The sequence below is a fragment of the Xenia sp. Carnegie-2017 genome, unplaced genomic scaffold (assembly GCF_021976095.1).
Source record: "Xenia sp. Carnegie-2017 unplaced genomic scaffold, XeniaSp_v1 HiC_scaffold_16, whole genome shotgun sequence".
Taxonomy (NCBI): domain Eukaryota; kingdom Metazoa; phylum Cnidaria; class Anthozoa; order Malacalcyonacea; family Xeniidae; genus Xenia; species Xenia sp. Carnegie-2017.
In genome coordinates this window covers 1,275,436-1,292,418 of record NW_025813469.1, presented here as the reverse complement: position 1 = coordinate 1,292,418, position 16,983 = coordinate 1,275,436, and the positions used below count along the sequence as shown (strand labels likewise).

Below are 16,983 nucleotides of genomic sequence, written 5' to 3'. Positions count from 1 at the left end.
CGAATTTTACGAAATTCTCTTCATTTAAACAGAAGCGGTAAAAGCAGTACAAAATTTCATTGAAACCTATTAATTGTTTTCCGCAAAGTTTCTTGTAAAAATTTTTTTGTGGAATACTGATTTTTGTTCACTTGAGTGTGCTTAGCGGATGTAAGGTACTATTTTGGGTAACTATGGGTTGCAGATGAGTAAGTAGGAACAGATAATACATCTCACAAAGATGGAGGAATCGAAAGAGGAAGGTGAGAAGTACCATTCTTTTGATTGGGTTTTCTTTCATTTTGGACATTGTATTTTATTTATAATTAAAAATTATTCTTCAGCTAGTTTTTAAGAAAGGATCGAGTCCTTTGCTAATGTATCAGCCATGTAAATGAATGCCTAATTATTTCTCTTTATACTTTCTCAGCAGACATATGTCGAGTTTGTCGAGCGGAAGGAACGAAAGAAAAGCCGCTGTATCACCCTTGCATATGTACTGGAAGTATAAAATATATACATCAAGAATGGTAAAATTTCTCGTTTATATTTCATCCCGTAGATGTGTTTATTTGTCTATATCCTTGTTCATTTTTGACGTAGCAATATGACCAATATATTCTTATTCTATCAAAGTTCACGAATGATGTTTTTTACTTTGAGCATCAAGGTGTTTGAACGTTTGATTCTAGTGTATTGAATATATATTTTTTTCGTAGAATATCTTAAAATATTTGCTGTATAAGCAAAACACAGCATAATGTGATAATAAAGTTGAGAAAAAACAATACTTTATACTTCAATTTTCCATTTCACTTTTTAGCTTGGTTCAATGGCTAAAACATAGTAAAAAAGAGTAAGCTCATAAATTATGTGTTGTTGTTCTGTTCTACTATTATTATTATATAATTTTACTTCAATTCCAATAAATTATTCATTATTTTCAGATATTGTGAGTTATGCGCACATCGATTTACTTTCAAGCCAAGTATGTGAATTGAGATTTTAGTTTTAATTCGAATAGCGAATTTCTAACACATATCTTGCTTACAATTTAGTTTATTCTCCCGACATGCCAAAAGGCTACCTCTAACAGACTTTGCCAGTGGTCTTGCCAGGACCATCATGAGAGCGATACGTTTTTGGTTTCATTATCTGTTAGTTGCTTTTGCATGGCTTGGTGTTGTTCCCCTTACCGCTTGTAAGTTTAAACTATTTCTTTGCGAGCATTTTTTCCTTCTATCACCATCTTATAGTGTCTTTTTCTTGTTAGATCGTATTTACCACTGTTTGTTTGCTGGTACCATGAGTTCGTTGCTGACTCTACCTCTTGATATGCTATCAACGTATGTCGTAAATGATGACATCATTACACACATCTAACAAACTGCACAAGAAGAAAGGCTCTCAAAGGCAAAAATCGTACAATTTCTTTATTTTTAGGGAGAATCTTATCCCCGATTGCATTAAAGGATGTTTTGTTGTTGCATGCACAATGTGTGCATTCATCAGTCTTGTTTGGTTACGTGAACAAATCGTTATGAATGGTGGGCCAGCATGGCTTGAGCCTCAAGAAGATAATGCACCTGTTGTTGATGGACTTATTAATGAGAATTTAGCTAATGATGAAGATGGCCAGGTATGGGGATAGATTATGAAGGTTGCAAGGCAAAGTTGGACAGCTCACTTTTTAATTGACCTTAATCTTAATCACAATTGCATAAGAAATCATCTGATACTCGTTAAGAGGTGAAGTTATGATCTGATTGTCTTATTTACAGGGAGTTGCTGTGGAAGAAAATGATGGTGGACTTGAAGCAGCGGAAGTAGAACAGGCTGAACATAATATTCCTAACATTCCTGAAGGTGCATTATTGATTACACAATTTATCTCTTTATCACTAAAATATTTTTTTTCCATTCCTGCAATTTTCCTAGTGAGTTGTAACTCTTCAAACTTACTTTATTTTGTTTAGAAGTCATCCCTCATCTTTGTACTGTACATATGTGTATTTTTATCATCCTGTTTAGAAGGAAATAATTGGAATCCTGTGGAGTGGGATAGAGCTGCTGAAGAATTAACATGGGAAAGGGTGTGTAAATTATTTAAATGCTTGTTTAACTCATGTACACAAATGCCCTGTTCCTTGTCAGGGGGGTGATGAGTATGTTACAGATGTACATGGAAAGGTTGTGTAACAGATTTAAATGCTTGTTTAACTCATGTACACAAATGCCCTGTTGCTTGTCAGGGGGGTGATGAGTATGTTACAGATGTACATGGAAAGGTTGTGTAACAGATTTAAATGCTTGTTTAACTCATGTACACAAATGCCCTGTTCCTTGTCAGGGGGGTGATGAGTATGTTACAGATGTACATGGGAAAGGTTGTGTAACAGATTTAAATGCTTGTTTAACTCATGTACACAAATGCCCTGTTCCTTGTCAGGGGGGTGATGAGTATGTTACAGATGTACATGAGAAAGGTTGTGTAACAGATTTAAATGCTTGTTTAACTCATGTTCACAAATGCCCTGTTCCTTGTCAGGGGGGTGATGAGTATGTTACAGATGTACATGAGAAAGGTTGTGTAACAGTTTAAATGCTTGTTTAACTCATGTTCACAAATGCCCTGTTCCTTGTCAGGGGGGTGATGAGTATGTTACAGATGTACATGGGAATTGTGTAACAGATTTAATTGCTTGTTTAACTCATGTACACAAATGCCCTGTTCCTTGTCAACTCTTTTACAGATGTTGGGTTTGGATGGTTCTCTTTTATTTCTTGTGAGTTTTAGCTGTTGTACTGGTACATTATAAATTGATGAAAGTGATATTTTCTTTTCTTGTAATTTCCATGTTTATCATTGCAATACAACATTCATTATTCAGGAACATGTATTTTGGGTGGTGTCTTTAAACACCTCATTCATATTAGTGTTCGGTATGTTGTCTTTGTACTTTGAAACGTTCACTCAAACAACAAAGAAATGACTGATGTTGTCATCTGTTTTATTTACAGCCTTCTGTCCTTTTCATGTTGGTCATTTTGCAGCCTTCTTGTTGTCACTGGATGATGTGGTAGGTGACAGACCTTATTTTTGGAGAAATTCATCGTGAGCTTTTTCTTTGTTGCTTTTTTTTAATATCTGTTATGTTTTTTAGATTAAATCATCACATTTAGAGAAGCTTTTAACAACTATCCTTGGATATTTTATCCTTGCAGCGACTCTAGTCTTCTGTCACGTATCCTTTTTATTGTAGTTGAGATTAGTTACTTTAAATGTACAAAATGGTTGTGTATCAACTTATCACATCAACATGTCGGTCTTTACATTTGCCAGCAACTTGTGTCTCACTGTTCATCTCCTTTGATTTATGGATTATGTACCATGTTCTCAACAATTGTACTGATTTCTTGTACTCATTTCCACTGTCCTCAGCATCCTTATTGTACTTTTCCTTTCCTTGATTTCCTGTCTTTTATTTGTTCCTGTTTTCTTCCTTTCAAGATTTCTTTTTGTCCTTGATCTTTCCAGATTTTGATCGATTTTCGATTTCGTAATTCCCTTTTCATTCACTTCATTTCTTCAAAGATTTCCATCTCATTTTTTCGAATTTCATTTTTCTTGCCTCTCTTCTTCTTCCTTCATTGCAAGCAATTTTCCTCTTCCTCTTCCATTTGATGATTTATTTCTTTCACTGATTTCTTTGATTTTCCTGTCCTCTCTTCTTCTTCCTTCATATGCCTCTCTTCCTCTTCACTTCATTTCTTTTTGTCCTCTCTTCTTCTTCACTTCATTTCTTTCGCTGTCCTCTCTTCCTCTTCACTTCATTTTTAGAATCGGGGAATTCTCTTCTCCAAACATGCCCATCCTTACTAAGTTTGTTTCCTTTAATCCACTGCCGCTATCAAATCTTTTACTTAATCTTCCTGTGTTACTTTTGTACTACTACTGCGTATTTTTCTCTCCATGAGTGCCTTGCTGCTTCTAGTTGCCGAAGGCTTAATAGTAAAATCTAGTTAGTGAGATGATTTAATTGTAAGTTCAGGGTGAGAAAATAAAATATGATAAACAGTTTCTTCCTTAACGTCAATATAAACAGAGCATGGTTTCCTTACTCAAAATGAAAAAGTATGCTCACGTAGATATTCGTTCTATACGATAAAAATAGTCACCATTCTTGTATTTTTGAAATGCCATTATTATGTTTATATTTCATAGAGCAAAGCGTATTCTTGGATTATGTTATATTATTGTAAAGGTGTGTTGCTTTCTTATTCTTAGTTGTGGTTTACTGTCTAACCAGACATTTTCAATTCAAATCGAATCTCGGCCTTATTACTATAATAGTTGTTAACCCATCCATTCTTCACATGCGAGTTATTTAATTGGAAACATACATATATATATATGTGTAGTGGTGTTGAGAAAAATCACAAAACTACAGATTCATCCCGACAAGCCTGTTTCGTGATTGCTCACTCTTCAGGGCAATCACGAATACGGGAAAAACGGGCATATTTACGCTCTGCTCTCGGGTATCGAGCACTGTTTTATACGGAAAATCATAAATTATAAACTTCCTATATATATATATATATATATATATATATGTTTGAAAATTTGTAATCAGGTATTGAATACATAAAAGATAAAAGTTTCTCCGGATTTTAAATGATTTTTATTGAGCTTTCGACTCGTTGCTAATTTTTATTGACTAATCTAATTAGACGCTCGAAACGTCTCCAAGCTAAAAGCACGTGTAAATAAATATCCTTTTCTGATGAAGGCTCGAAGCAACGAGTCGAAAGCTCAATAAAAATCATTTAAAATCCGGAGAAACTTTTATCTTTTATGTATATATATATATGTACACATGATAAAACTTCAACATTCAAATTCTTCTTGTCGTATCAGGTATCTCTGCTAATGGTGATCGAAATTGGCGTTTTTCCTTTAATCTGTGGCTGGTGGTTGGACATTTGCTCCTTGGTACGCAAGTCCTCTTGTGTTTGTTTTTTATTTTCTTCGGGCTGCCCACGCCTCTACATATGAAATATTTTTTTATTCCGTCAGCAGGCATTCATATGATGTTTATAAATTAGTTTATTTATGATAAAAATACATTCACTTGTACCTATGTTAATGTGTGTATTCATCCGCGATATTTTTCTTTTCTTTAAAAGATTGCTTGCATGAGGTCTAAACAGTTTCCTGGCTGCGGTCTTTTCAAACATCGATGCATTCATCGTAACTATTCTTATTTATATTTAGCCATTGTTTGGTACAACATTAAAGAATCGTCAAGAAGGTTTTCATTCCGCTCCTGGTATGTGATCACAAGTACTTTTACTAATTTTATTACAAGATTAAAATACTTTACTTAGCTCAAAGTAAAAAACCGTAGCTACATTTTTATCTAGCATTTAAATTTCAATCCTTTTCTTCGTTCATAATTCAAGAAATCGTATTTGTTCATCCTGTAAAATGTTTTATTTTTCGTTTGAAACAACGCATGGACGATTTTCTCTGTAGGAACCTCTCTTTTTCTTCATTGGCTCGTCGGAATGGTGTTTGTTTTCTATTTTGCATCATTTGTGCTTTTACTTCGTGAGGTAAATCTTGCATTAAAACATAAAATCGTCTGTTTTGATGTTAGTAAAAATCGTACGCACAAGGCATTTATGGTTTAATGGTTATTTTAGGTGATCAGGCCGGGAGTTTTGTGGTTTTTGAGGAATTTAAATGATCCCGACTTCCATCCTGTTCAAGAGGTCATTTTTTTCATTTGTTTTGTTTGAATTTTTTTTGTTCATTTATCTTTGCTATAAACGTGCACTTGTGTTATTTACGCCAACAACATAAACGACATTTCTTCATGCCAACAACAGCAGAGGACCCAAACATTCAATAAAACGTTGTCACACATTTAAAGCCATTTGAATAGCTTTATTATAAACTAAGCGATCATAATCATGCTTAAAGAACTTCATTAGGGTTCAATTGTTACACCAAATTAATGAAATAACGTCAATTTAAAACTTTTTGACGGCAGTACCAAAGAATACCTTCGATGGAGAAATCACTTTATGATACACCAGTTTTCATCCACATCTTAGATAGTTTTTAAAATTTTTAAACCGTCTATGATGTGGATGAATTAAAACACATTCCTGTATATTAATCTTCACGTTCATTTCAGATGGTTCACCTTCCGTTATATCGTCATGTAAGACGTTTCATTCTTTCCATGGTGAGTTAAGAAAACATGATACAGTAAAACCCAGTGAACTATAATATCAACTGAAACGCTAACTCCAATACTAAGGCTAGAGGCCATTTTGAAGCCAGCTATGATGCCTTTTTATCTGCGTAAACTTATCATGACCATTTGTGCTGCTGTCATTTATGTATATCGTTGTTAATTTGTTAAAATAATACCATGGAAATTCTAAAAACGCAGAAAAACTAGCATCAGTATTGGCTTCAAAGATGGCGGCGCAGTTAGCGTTCCAGTTAATATTACAGTTCAATGGTAAAACCTGATTATATTTTTTGTCGAAGTAAATTTATTGAATTATTTTTTATCTCAGGTCGTATTTGGCACCACCGTACTTCTAATGGTTTATTTTCCTGTTCGATTCATTAAATACTTGATGCCAAAGTTTTTACCCTACAGCATTCGTTTGTCCAGGTGAAAAAAAATACCGCATGTTGCAAATTTCTCCTTTGCAAGTTAGCACAAAGCAGTTATGCGTCCGCCGGTTCTCTATGGGACTGTACACTATCTAAAGCTAGCGCGCAGTCAAACACAATTCTTAAAATGTCATCAATTTAATTTTCTAGTCAAAGTTATACATCAATTCCAATTCATGCTCCTTACTTGTTCACAGGCATCAACAAAAGACGATGCCGTCTTAATTTGACCCTTCTAAAATACTCAATAATCACAAGTTCCTTTTTCCGCTTTAACGATAAGTTCCTAGTCTCAAATAGCAATCATAATTTATTTACATAATTTCCGATACCACACTTGATTTCCATGTTGTACAAATGGCTTGCTGCCTTGTAGCTATTTTTCACTTAGGACTACAATAGCATAACTTTCCAATCTTTTCGTTTTCAGCGAAGTTCAAATGAGTGAGCTGTCATTAGAGTTACTGCTTCTTCAAGTTATATTGCCAGCCTTACTCGAGCAAGGACAAAGTCGACAATGGTTGAAAGGACTTGTGAAGGCTTGGCTTGTCTTCACTGCATACTTATTGTAAGTCATGGATACAGAGGGGTTTATATGTACTCTTTGGGATAATTACACTTAGCTGCATTAAATCATATACATTTACAAGTACTCGATCTTGATTGGATCATGGATACAGAGGGGCTTATATGTACTCTTTGGGATAATTACCCTTAGCTGCATTAAATCATATACATTTACAAGTACTCAATCTTGATTGGATCATGGATACAGAGGGGTTTATATGTACTCTTTGGGATAATTACACTTAGCTGCATTAAATCATATACATTTACAAGTACTCTATCCTGATTGGATCATGGATACAGAGGGGTTTATATGTACTCTTTGGGATAATTACCCTTAGCTGCATTAAATCATATACATTTACAAGTACTCGATCTTGATTGGATTATGGATACAGAGGGGTTTATATGGATCATTTGTTCAGTGTACATACAGTAGGAAATCTAGAGTAGAAAGGACACACGCTATTTACATTCTTCCTTCAACGTTTATGATATGAAGGCATGTGTTTACTGGTGTACCCAATTTTTAAATCAATAACTACCGACCACCTTTCTTTCTGACATGATGATGCATTTAAAAAAACAAAACCGAATCAAGAAATAAAAAGAAGTATTATCAAGAAAATTCATAACAAGATTAACTGTTGAACGTTATCACATTATGTACACTGGACATCCACAACTTGGAAAGGCTTCCAAAACCTCTGCGTAAAACAAAAACTCCATCCAAGATTTTTATGTAAAAATCTCGCGCTGTTGACAAGATGTTAATAATGTGTTTTTAATAGAAATCTTCGCTCTTATCTTTTGGGAGACGTTTCATTGGATAGCAATGAAAATGTTGTAAGTACTGAATTTTGTCATGTAAATCCACAAGATTTCCTTAAATTGGTAGAAATTTTTACAACCTTTGTAATTCAGGTTTATTACAATCTTGAATATCAGCCTGTACTGCCCGTCGAAGCAAACGCAAATCAGGCTGCTCCTCCCGCCGAACACGGCGAATTTCGTGAAGGAGGACGGGTCGTGATTCAACCTTACATTAGACCCGATCGTTTCTCTCTCAGGGTAGGTAATAATTAAACAGTTTTTGAGGATTTTTACGATCGACAACTGAATAACCATCTATTGTTCTTGCTTCTAATAATGATTACAGTATAGCGTACGAATTTCCCTAAGTAACTATAGAACATCACATTTCTATGGACGATTATTAAATGTTCTATTCTTATCTCTGAGTAATTTGAAAATCTCACAGAGTTCTAGTCCATGTTTTATGAAACGAAAGTGTGAAGTATTTCAGCATTACGTCATTTCCAATTCTTCTTTCATCACATGTTTGTAGATGTAGATCGTCCAGGTTAGTAGAGTCCTGAGAAGGACTGTTTTTGTTGATGTTGACTGGCGTTTCGACATCCTTAGCGGTAGTCATCTTCAGAGTCAACATCTACAAACATGTAACGATATTCCGGGTTCAAACCGTTTACTTCTTTCATTCTTGTAGATTACATTGCTCATGGTCATTGTGTGTCTTTCTTTTGCTCTTGCAAGTTTTGTAATTCTAACTTTACCAGGTATGAGATTTTTCTGTATATCAACTCAATCTTTAGTATTTAATCATTCTAATTTCACATTTATAGTATAATATGTATTAATTAACCGTATGAATGACATTAAACTGCTATAACGTATGACTGTAATTAAAGTACTTTTAAATTCAAGTTTTACGGTCTAAGTACTATGTAAAATTAAGACAACGAGTTAAAGAGTTAAAACACATCGTTTTAAAATCATTAATACTTTTTACCTTTGGTTAAATTGAGTAAATTTTTTTCTCATCTTATCTCAGTTGCCGTTGGTCGCTTTGCTATGCATCTGGTCGCCCCAGGCGTTAGTGTCCACGAGCTTTACACAGCCACATTTGGACTGTACATTACATGGTTGTTATGTCGGACAGCTGGTATAATTATCTCGTGGTTACCGCTTGGTGTAGCTGGTATAGCTGATAAGGTGAAAACTTGGCTTTTGCTGGTAAGTACACATCTTGTTCTATTACTTATATCAGGTACAAAAAACCGCACAATTATTGTTGGTTATTTAAAAATTGTCTTAAAAAGAGCAAATACCTTGGTGAATGGTCAAATACTAACGAAATAGTTCTTAAAAGAACTGCCTAAGCCAGAACACTAAACCAACAATACAAAATAACTGTTTGATGAAAGACATTATGCATTACGGCAGACTGCTCATCAGGTGTCAACGTCTGCTAAATGAGAGCTTCAGATTCATGCGATGTTTATAATATTACCAAAAGTCAACGTCGTCTCTAAATTGAGCGGTGTCTGTTTTAAGCGTCAATTTTTAAATTTGTTACCACGACAAAGACTGTGTTTTGTTGCTTCTTTCTAATGCGAATTAATATATTTCAGATCATAAAATTAGAGTTTTATAATCAAAATTACAATTATATTACAAAGTGAAATTATTATTATAATTAAATTATCTTGAAAAAGAGCAAGATATATTTTTAAAGAACAATGCTAAAGTTCATTTTGGTGCGTAGTATTCTACAGGAAAGAACAATTTTCTCTATTTTAGGTTCTCAAATGTTGTGTTCTTGCTGTCTTCCTTGTTGGAGTCATTCCATTTTTACTTGGTTTTATATTTGAGCTCGTGTTTATGTCTCCTTTACGAGTTGCAGTTGATCAATCGCCTCTGTATTTCCCTTCGCACGTAAGAAAAAACTGGTTTTTTTTTGTATAAACATCCTTTTAATGTTAAAATACAATATATTTTTGACCTTCATTGGACCGAGGCTCTCTCTGCGGTAGACTGTAATGTGTACGTTTTTTATGCAACCTTAGGACTGGGCTCTAGGAGTTCTTCATACGAAAATAATATGTGCTATGACAATGATGGGTCCCGAGTGGTGGCTCAAAGGAGTTCTGGATCAGGTGAGATAAGAATATTCAATCATAAGGGTTACATAAGAAGTGAATTGAAGAATAAAACAAATGATAGTTTCTACTTGTGTTTAATTTGTATGTATTTTATAAGATCTATCAAAATGGTCTTCGTCAACTTAACATGACGTACATCCTACGCAAGTTAGTCCTTCCTGTAATAATTGTTTTGTTGCTGGCGATTACCATACCTTACGTTTCTGCGAATCTTTTTGTTCCCCTCGTTGGTAAGTACATAGAGGTTTTAGTGTAGTTGATTTATGTTGTATTGCTGTATTCTAAAGTCCTCAAACTCACTGTGCAGTTCGAGTCATGGAACGGCATTACTCTCTGTAAAATGGTCGACTCCTTTTGGTTCTTTTGTCCTTCAGCAACGTTGTTTCAAGAGCTTTTTTAAAATACGTAAACAAATTTTCTACGTGGTCTAGCGTTGTGACCCTGCATGCTTTTGTTTATGATTGTTGTTACGTTTGTCAAAGAAATCTTTTTATTTTTATAATAAATAACCATCTTTCTTTATTCTTAGTTCCATCTCGACAAATTCAACTGCTTTTCATTCGTCAAGTTTATCCATTTCTGTTCGCCGTGCTGCTGCTGTTTGGTGGACTTGTATTTCAAGGAAAACAATTTCAAAGACTTTATGAACACATCAAGAATGACAAGTAAGTTCAAACTGCTTGAACATTACCTGATATTGTTATCCACTTGATTCAATACAGACAAAAGGGGCCTTTTTAATTGTAGTTTAAATCCATGAAAGACTCGCGTCTGATCAAAAAAAAACCCTAACAAAATACAATAAGTATACAAAGTCGTAACCTTTTGTTGCTGAAGACTGGTTTTCATATAATCTTTTCAGTCGTCTTGACAGTGCTTTGTCCTTTCTGCTTACGTACTCCGACGACTGTTTGAGAACCTGGCTTAAGTTGATCACATAGCAAAACTTTTAAGGCTTTGCTAAAGGTCTTGGGTTCCTTCAGTCAGAGAATGTTGACAGAGTTGCGATGGTTAGGTTAAAGAAAGGGGCCATTGTAAGTTTGCATCGTGCTGGTATTACGTACTTAGCAGAATTTAAAATATTTACAAAAGATTGACTATATTTTCTGGTCACGGTACTTGAACATATTACGTATCTGTTATACGGTGTGTTCCTGTAACCTTGACCCATGTTATTTGAATTTAACATCATTTGTCCCCCACTTAGTTAAGGCGGGGGTTTTTTTGAAGGAAAATATTCAATTGGACTTTGAAATCATGATTTACTTTATAACACGCTGTTAATTAATGTTGGACCATTCTAAATGAAGGAATTACAAGAATTTTTCTTCATATAGCCTGAAGTATAATATGATTTTATTTTAATAGACTAATTTGGTCAATTAAAAAAAAATGGGCGGTTTTCCGAGCTTCCCATGCGAGTGTCTTTGTATTATCACGATACAATCTGTTTATAAATCCTTTCTCATTGACAGTTTAACAGTTCACCGGTACTGTTCATCGTCTCTATATGTAAAACTAACGAGGTGTTTATATTTTTGAAATCATTGCGTCTTTCATGAGAATAACTTTGTTGGATCATTTTGAGCTTGCTGTCATAATTGAATTTGGTAAAGTTTTTGTGATAACTACATTTATATATAATCTTATGGGAAATTAGAGGTTCATTCGTACATTCACACTTATAAAAAATAATGTCCAATCCGGTTGGCTTTTCCTCTTGGTTTTCATCTAATCAATTTGGAACAATAATGTGTTGCACCCTAGAAACATGAAATTAAACCGTGTTCCACTACTTCTGCACCAAGTTTGACCAACAATATCAATATTAAATGAATATCAATTGAATATCAACTTATAAAACATTCATAATATCAATATTGTTAACAATGGTGTTTTGGAGAGTGCCCAATATTGATGAAGCAATTTTAAACCAACTTCATTCATTTTCGCTTGCGTGTACCAATAATTTCAACTTTCACAGGTTTTATAATTAATTGCAATGAGTAAAGAACTAGAGATTTCACGGTTTGAAGCTTTCCTGACGTCGTCAATCGTCTCTTGCGTAATGTTTCCAAGGAAACGATGTAAAAATAGCTACAGATTGACGAAAGAAAGATATTTATAGGTGAGGAGTGATTTTAAATTGGGAAGAGTTTAAAAATGCTTTATCATTGTGTTGTGTGTGTGCAACATCAATTATTACAAATATTTTCTCCATTGTGTGCTCAATCCGATTACGATCCTGTGTTGTGCAACTAATTTAAGTAATTTTCACCAATTTTATAGATTATGAACTCTATAATGCTTTGAAAGAAATATTTACGGATACCATTTCTAGACATCTTTTTTTAGACTACAAAGAGTTTTGAATTCATTGATCTCTTTCGGCTTTCACACTTCTTTCAAAATCCATAAGTTTGTCTTCTGTTATCACATCAGACCAATACTTCAAAGTTTCACCAACAATCCATTCTTGTCGTGGTGGTAGTAAAATATGCACTTTGCCATAGAGAAACATGTTTATGTGTAGCAGAATAGGTGGAGTATGATCCTTTTAATTTAACTACGACAAACACATTTGATCAACTTTCGTTGTCTGAAGTAAGATAAAAGTAATGTTGTATTTGCAGTTTTTACGATTTTTTATTGTTTTCATAATCGTTTCACAGCAGCAGTTTATGACAACGCTTGTGAATTTTATAGTTTAGATAGTTGTCACTTTAAGCAAAACAACTTCGGTTTACCGGTAGCCTTTAATGCCAGCATTTTCTTCTTTATGTTTTATGTCATATCACTAATCCAAAATCACTCAGACTCTAATATGCTCTTATAAAATACGTCACACAATAAAGCAGACGAGGTGTTCTTGATTAAAGCACTTTCTCCACTGGCAATCGACAAACAATTTCCTATCGTGAAGGCGATGATAAGTGTTCATGTTGATGACGTTCGATCGCTTCCTCAAAGCAATATTCTTCGGAAAATGTTTTCCTATACGTAATCACATTTTCAGAAATTTCGAGCAGAGAATAATATAACAGGCTTGAAATCTTTAGAGATGCTCCAACTAAGGAAGTCATTACGAAAATTTCTTTCTCCTTGCACAATATCGTACAACATCATTGCCCCTTCACCCCCTTTTTTCCTTATTACATATTTTTGTGATTTTGCCAGAAATGTTAACAAGAAAATCGTTATTTTGTTTGTAGATATCTTATCGGAAGAAAACTGGTAAACTACGATCACTCTCTTGCATCAACTAGTTCCTCTTGACATTATTATGACCGGTATTCTCCTCACAAAGACCACTCTATCCTTGATCTGGTGGTGTCTACACAAACACAATTATCTATGATAAACACGACGGTTATAGTGAGCTGAACCAATGTTGTAGGTACACATGGGAACTGTCAGGAAGAAAACATCAATGATTTCAATCAGTACATAAAAAATAACCCCGATATATTATATTGAAATGGATTGGAATGGAATGGAATGGAATGTAGCTGCAAGAATTACGTTTGTGCTGAGTCACTCGTTGGTTTGACTTCGCATTAACTTAAAGGTGATGAGAAACAGAGTGCCCTAAATCGTAATCGAACAAACCGGCCTAAATAATGGGTTAAAATAATTAAATGAAAAAAAATAGCAACGAAGTATGTATAGTAAAAAATGTGCTTTTTTTACAATTTTTTGCAAGATGCTATAACCTTTGATTTTTCTTTGGAAAATATTTGAAATAGAGTGTATGTACATTTGTTTTTTGTATATCGTTACTATGGGCGATCTTGGCGCCAATTTTACTGACTCAGTGTTGTTTGTGAACATTAATAGTTGATGATGTATGCATGAGTGTCAAACGAAACCACAAAAATTCACACATGCAGGTAGAGAATATATTCCTACGCCTTCAAATTGCAGCTACCCACTTTTGTGTTTTTACTCGTGCGATAAACATGTAACCAGAATACAGACGTGGATTTCATGATTCTTCATAAAGTATGTATGTTAAAATTATCTCAATATTTTGTATGCTTAAAGACGTAGTAAGCATACGATAGTTTCAAAGCTAATCTTTGTCGTTTCATACCATTCTACGGTCGACCTAGGGAAGATATTTAGAAAAGGTAATGTGGAATAATATAAAGAAGTTAAGGCCATGCTGCAGTATATTCTTCTAAACGACGTTTACATGGTTTAAACAAATGGTATTTTGATGCTAAAATAGGAGCATTGAGCAAAAGTAATGTATAATATATAAACAGATATTTTGTTTATCCAAATCAAATGCTTGAATTACAAAGCTTTTAAACTTAACATGATAAAGATTCAAACCAGTTTAGTCTGTGTGACACAACGATCGAAATGATTGTGTGGAAACCAGGCTTCGGCAGACCATACACCTTTTTTAATGTTCCTAACGCTACACCAGAATCATACTGATTTTTGTTCTACGTAGCTGCTGAGGCGAGTAGGACAAAAAGGCAAAATGGTAAAGAATTAATTTTAGTTAGGGTTTGGGAAGTTCAGATTTGTGTGGTGTAGGTCAAGAAGTTATTTCGTTTAAAATTTTGTGGTAAAAAAATTAAAGTTCGATATAGTTGGAAGAATCACGCGATTCTCATCAAATGAATTTAATATCTTATAACGTAATGACGAGAACAACACGCTGGTGAAGCTATCCATGCAGAGCAAATAAACTTCGTTTTCTGTGTGCGTATGTTTAGCTTCATACATAAAAGGTGCGAGCACTATACACACTATAGCTACTAATTCATATTATTGAATAAGTCATTTAACTCACGTATATACCTAAATCGTTCTCTTATACATTGGCTCGTTCTCTTATACATTGGCTGAATCATTATAAGTTATCAGAATCATATTGACATATTCTCCAATCTGTTTGTCTACGTTGTTCTTTACTGCGTGGAAGTAATGTATATCAAACGCACATTTTAGGAAATGAAAATGGAGCACTCTGCCTGATTCAAAGGAGGAAATTTTAAACATGTCTTATACTGAAATGCGTGTAATGCAAATACATGCAAGCTAATACTTTTCTCCAGAAGAGAAGATACATTATTTGATACTCCATGCACAAACTACTTCATTAACTTATCTATCTCTAACTTATTTCATTCTAACTGAACTTCTAATTTTATTTAATTGAATGTTCCATTCTTAATCCCTCTCCTATACATGTACAAACTAATGAATTTTATTTGACACCAGTGTAGTACCTGTTGTTCTAATTACAAAATTAATCAATCTGAATGAGACTAACGTCAGGCAGTATTTTAAGAGGAATTGATTAAAGAAAAGTTGTACTCATGTTCAAATATTGCTTTATATTTTAAGTCAATGCATCTTAGCAGCATTTAAACTGCACTTGTACACTTTTATGAGAAAATAAAAGCTTAAGATGCACTACAAACGCCTATGAGCATTAACGAACTTATTTCTGTGTTTAGAAAAACCTGCCGTTCATGATTTCTTTCGTAAACAAAGTTTGATAAAAAATATTATATTAGTGCAAAGCAAAACAGCATTCGCATAATATGCAGACGTCAAATGTATTTGGTCATCTATTTAGGGTTCTTGTAAGATGTTGATTATTGAGAACTTTTGGGCATCGTAGGGTGATACAAAAGCAATCCACATCATATAGCTTACATATATATGTTCATTTACTTCAAAGAAAAGTTTTGGGAGAATAGCTGAGAGAAAAAACTGTACACTTTGATTTTGAATATCGACCAGTATTGATGCTTTTTTAATTTATGATTTAATACTGAAGGTGTTCTTTATTCTCTGAATGTAACATCAAATGTACATGCATTTTACCTTGATTTAACTTTTTACATTAACTTTTATTCGCGACGATACAAGTTGCCGCAATTCGTTCGGCTATCGGAAGCTATAGAAGGCACACACAACCACAGAACGTCGCTCGCTCCATATGCTTATTGTAATGGAGAAGTCAATTTTACATCGTAAAATTTCGATCGAAAGTAAATCAGTTGAAAAATAAAAGAGAAGCATAAAGTCGTTCATCTCCATTTGCAATATAACTTTGAACGACTCTCCCAACCACATGTTGTTCAGTAGACCTCTCATATTTTCAATTGTGTTCTATTCTATGTTTCTTAAATAACAGTTACAGTAGAACGAACGAAGTATAGAATCAAATATTTACACTGTACCTGTGATAATCATCTTTAAATTGGACTGTGTTCGATTGGACATTGTAAATGTAGGTGTATTAAAAGTTTTAAATGACTTCTTCTTTCAACAGTGCCTATTTATCTCTGGTGAAATACGTTCGTGACCAGAGACAATACCACGGGAAATTTATCAATTATGCCAATAAATATGCTTTAAGTATGAAACGAAAAATTCTTTATGATTAAGGGGTGTTTTTGTGTAAGTTATTTAAAGATTTTTCGAGATTTATTATGTTTAGATAAAAAAAATGTTTGGGTGCTCCGTAGAATATGCTAGCTTCGAGTCGGAAACGGGAAATACGTACGACGAATGTTCTGGAACGTGTGCTTACGATCGTTCAGACCTCGTTACGTTCTCGTCAGATTTCTAGAAAGTTCGTTTATTTTGCATTCGTTGTCAGGGAGGCTCGTCATGTCGTCTACACGTCGACATATATGTACAACTCTTTTGAATTCCGGCTCTGTTATTATTATCCAGTTTTTACTTGTTTATGACTTTTTGTGACAGTATAAATGTATGTGTTCAGGGCCTTTAGTTAAATAT

The 16,983-nt window shown here is 34.0% G+C and overlaps 1 protein-coding gene and 1 long non-coding RNA gene across 3 annotated transcripts; one reads left to right on the top strand and one right to left on the bottom strand.

Annotated features, from left to right (window-relative positions):
- The first annotated feature begins 15 nt into the window (after nucleotides 1-15).
- Nucleotides 16-13,973, top strand: LOC124436576 (E3 ubiquitin-protein ligase MARCHF6-like). The gene is given in 32 exon segments (XM_046986534.1): nucleotides 16-242; nucleotides 410-509; nucleotides 803-835; nucleotides 927-967; nucleotides 1,038-1,055; nucleotides 1,058-1,180; nucleotides 1,253-1,325; nucleotides 1,423-1,618; nucleotides 1,761-1,845; nucleotides 2,011-2,072; nucleotides 2,733-2,765; nucleotides 2,871-2,922; nucleotides 3,001-3,059; nucleotides 3,144-3,224; nucleotides 4,086-4,114; nucleotides 4,205-4,244; nucleotides 4,901-4,975; nucleotides 5,258-5,312; nucleotides 5,519-5,598; nucleotides 5,689-5,757; nucleotides 6,186-6,236; nucleotides 6,577-6,677; nucleotides 7,110-7,247; nucleotides 8,038-8,092; nucleotides 8,171-8,317; nucleotides 8,754-8,823; nucleotides 9,099-9,280; nucleotides 9,848-9,982; nucleotides 10,114-10,203; nucleotides 10,307-10,439; nucleotides 10,739-10,874; nucleotides 13,422-13,973. Coding segments are annotated over 32 exon segments (2,628 nt in total). The 5' UTR covers nucleotides 16-220; the 3' UTR covers nucleotides 13,486-13,973.
- LOC124436577 lies at nucleotides 11,452-16,630 on the bottom strand. 2 transcript variants are annotated; one of them, XR_006945392.1, is made up of 3 exons: nucleotides 16,419-16,591; nucleotides 12,542-13,619; nucleotides 11,452-12,306 (listed from the first exon to the last, which is right to left on the bottom strand). It is a non-coding gene; the product is annotated as an uncharacterized LOC124436577 (long non-coding RNA). The 2 variants fall into 2 exon arrangements; XR_006945391.1 differs by lacking the exon at nucleotides 11,452-12,306 and having other exon boundaries at nucleotides 12,491-13,619; nucleotides 16,419-16,630.
- Between the last annotated feature and the right edge of the window lie 353 nt (nucleotides 16,631-16,983).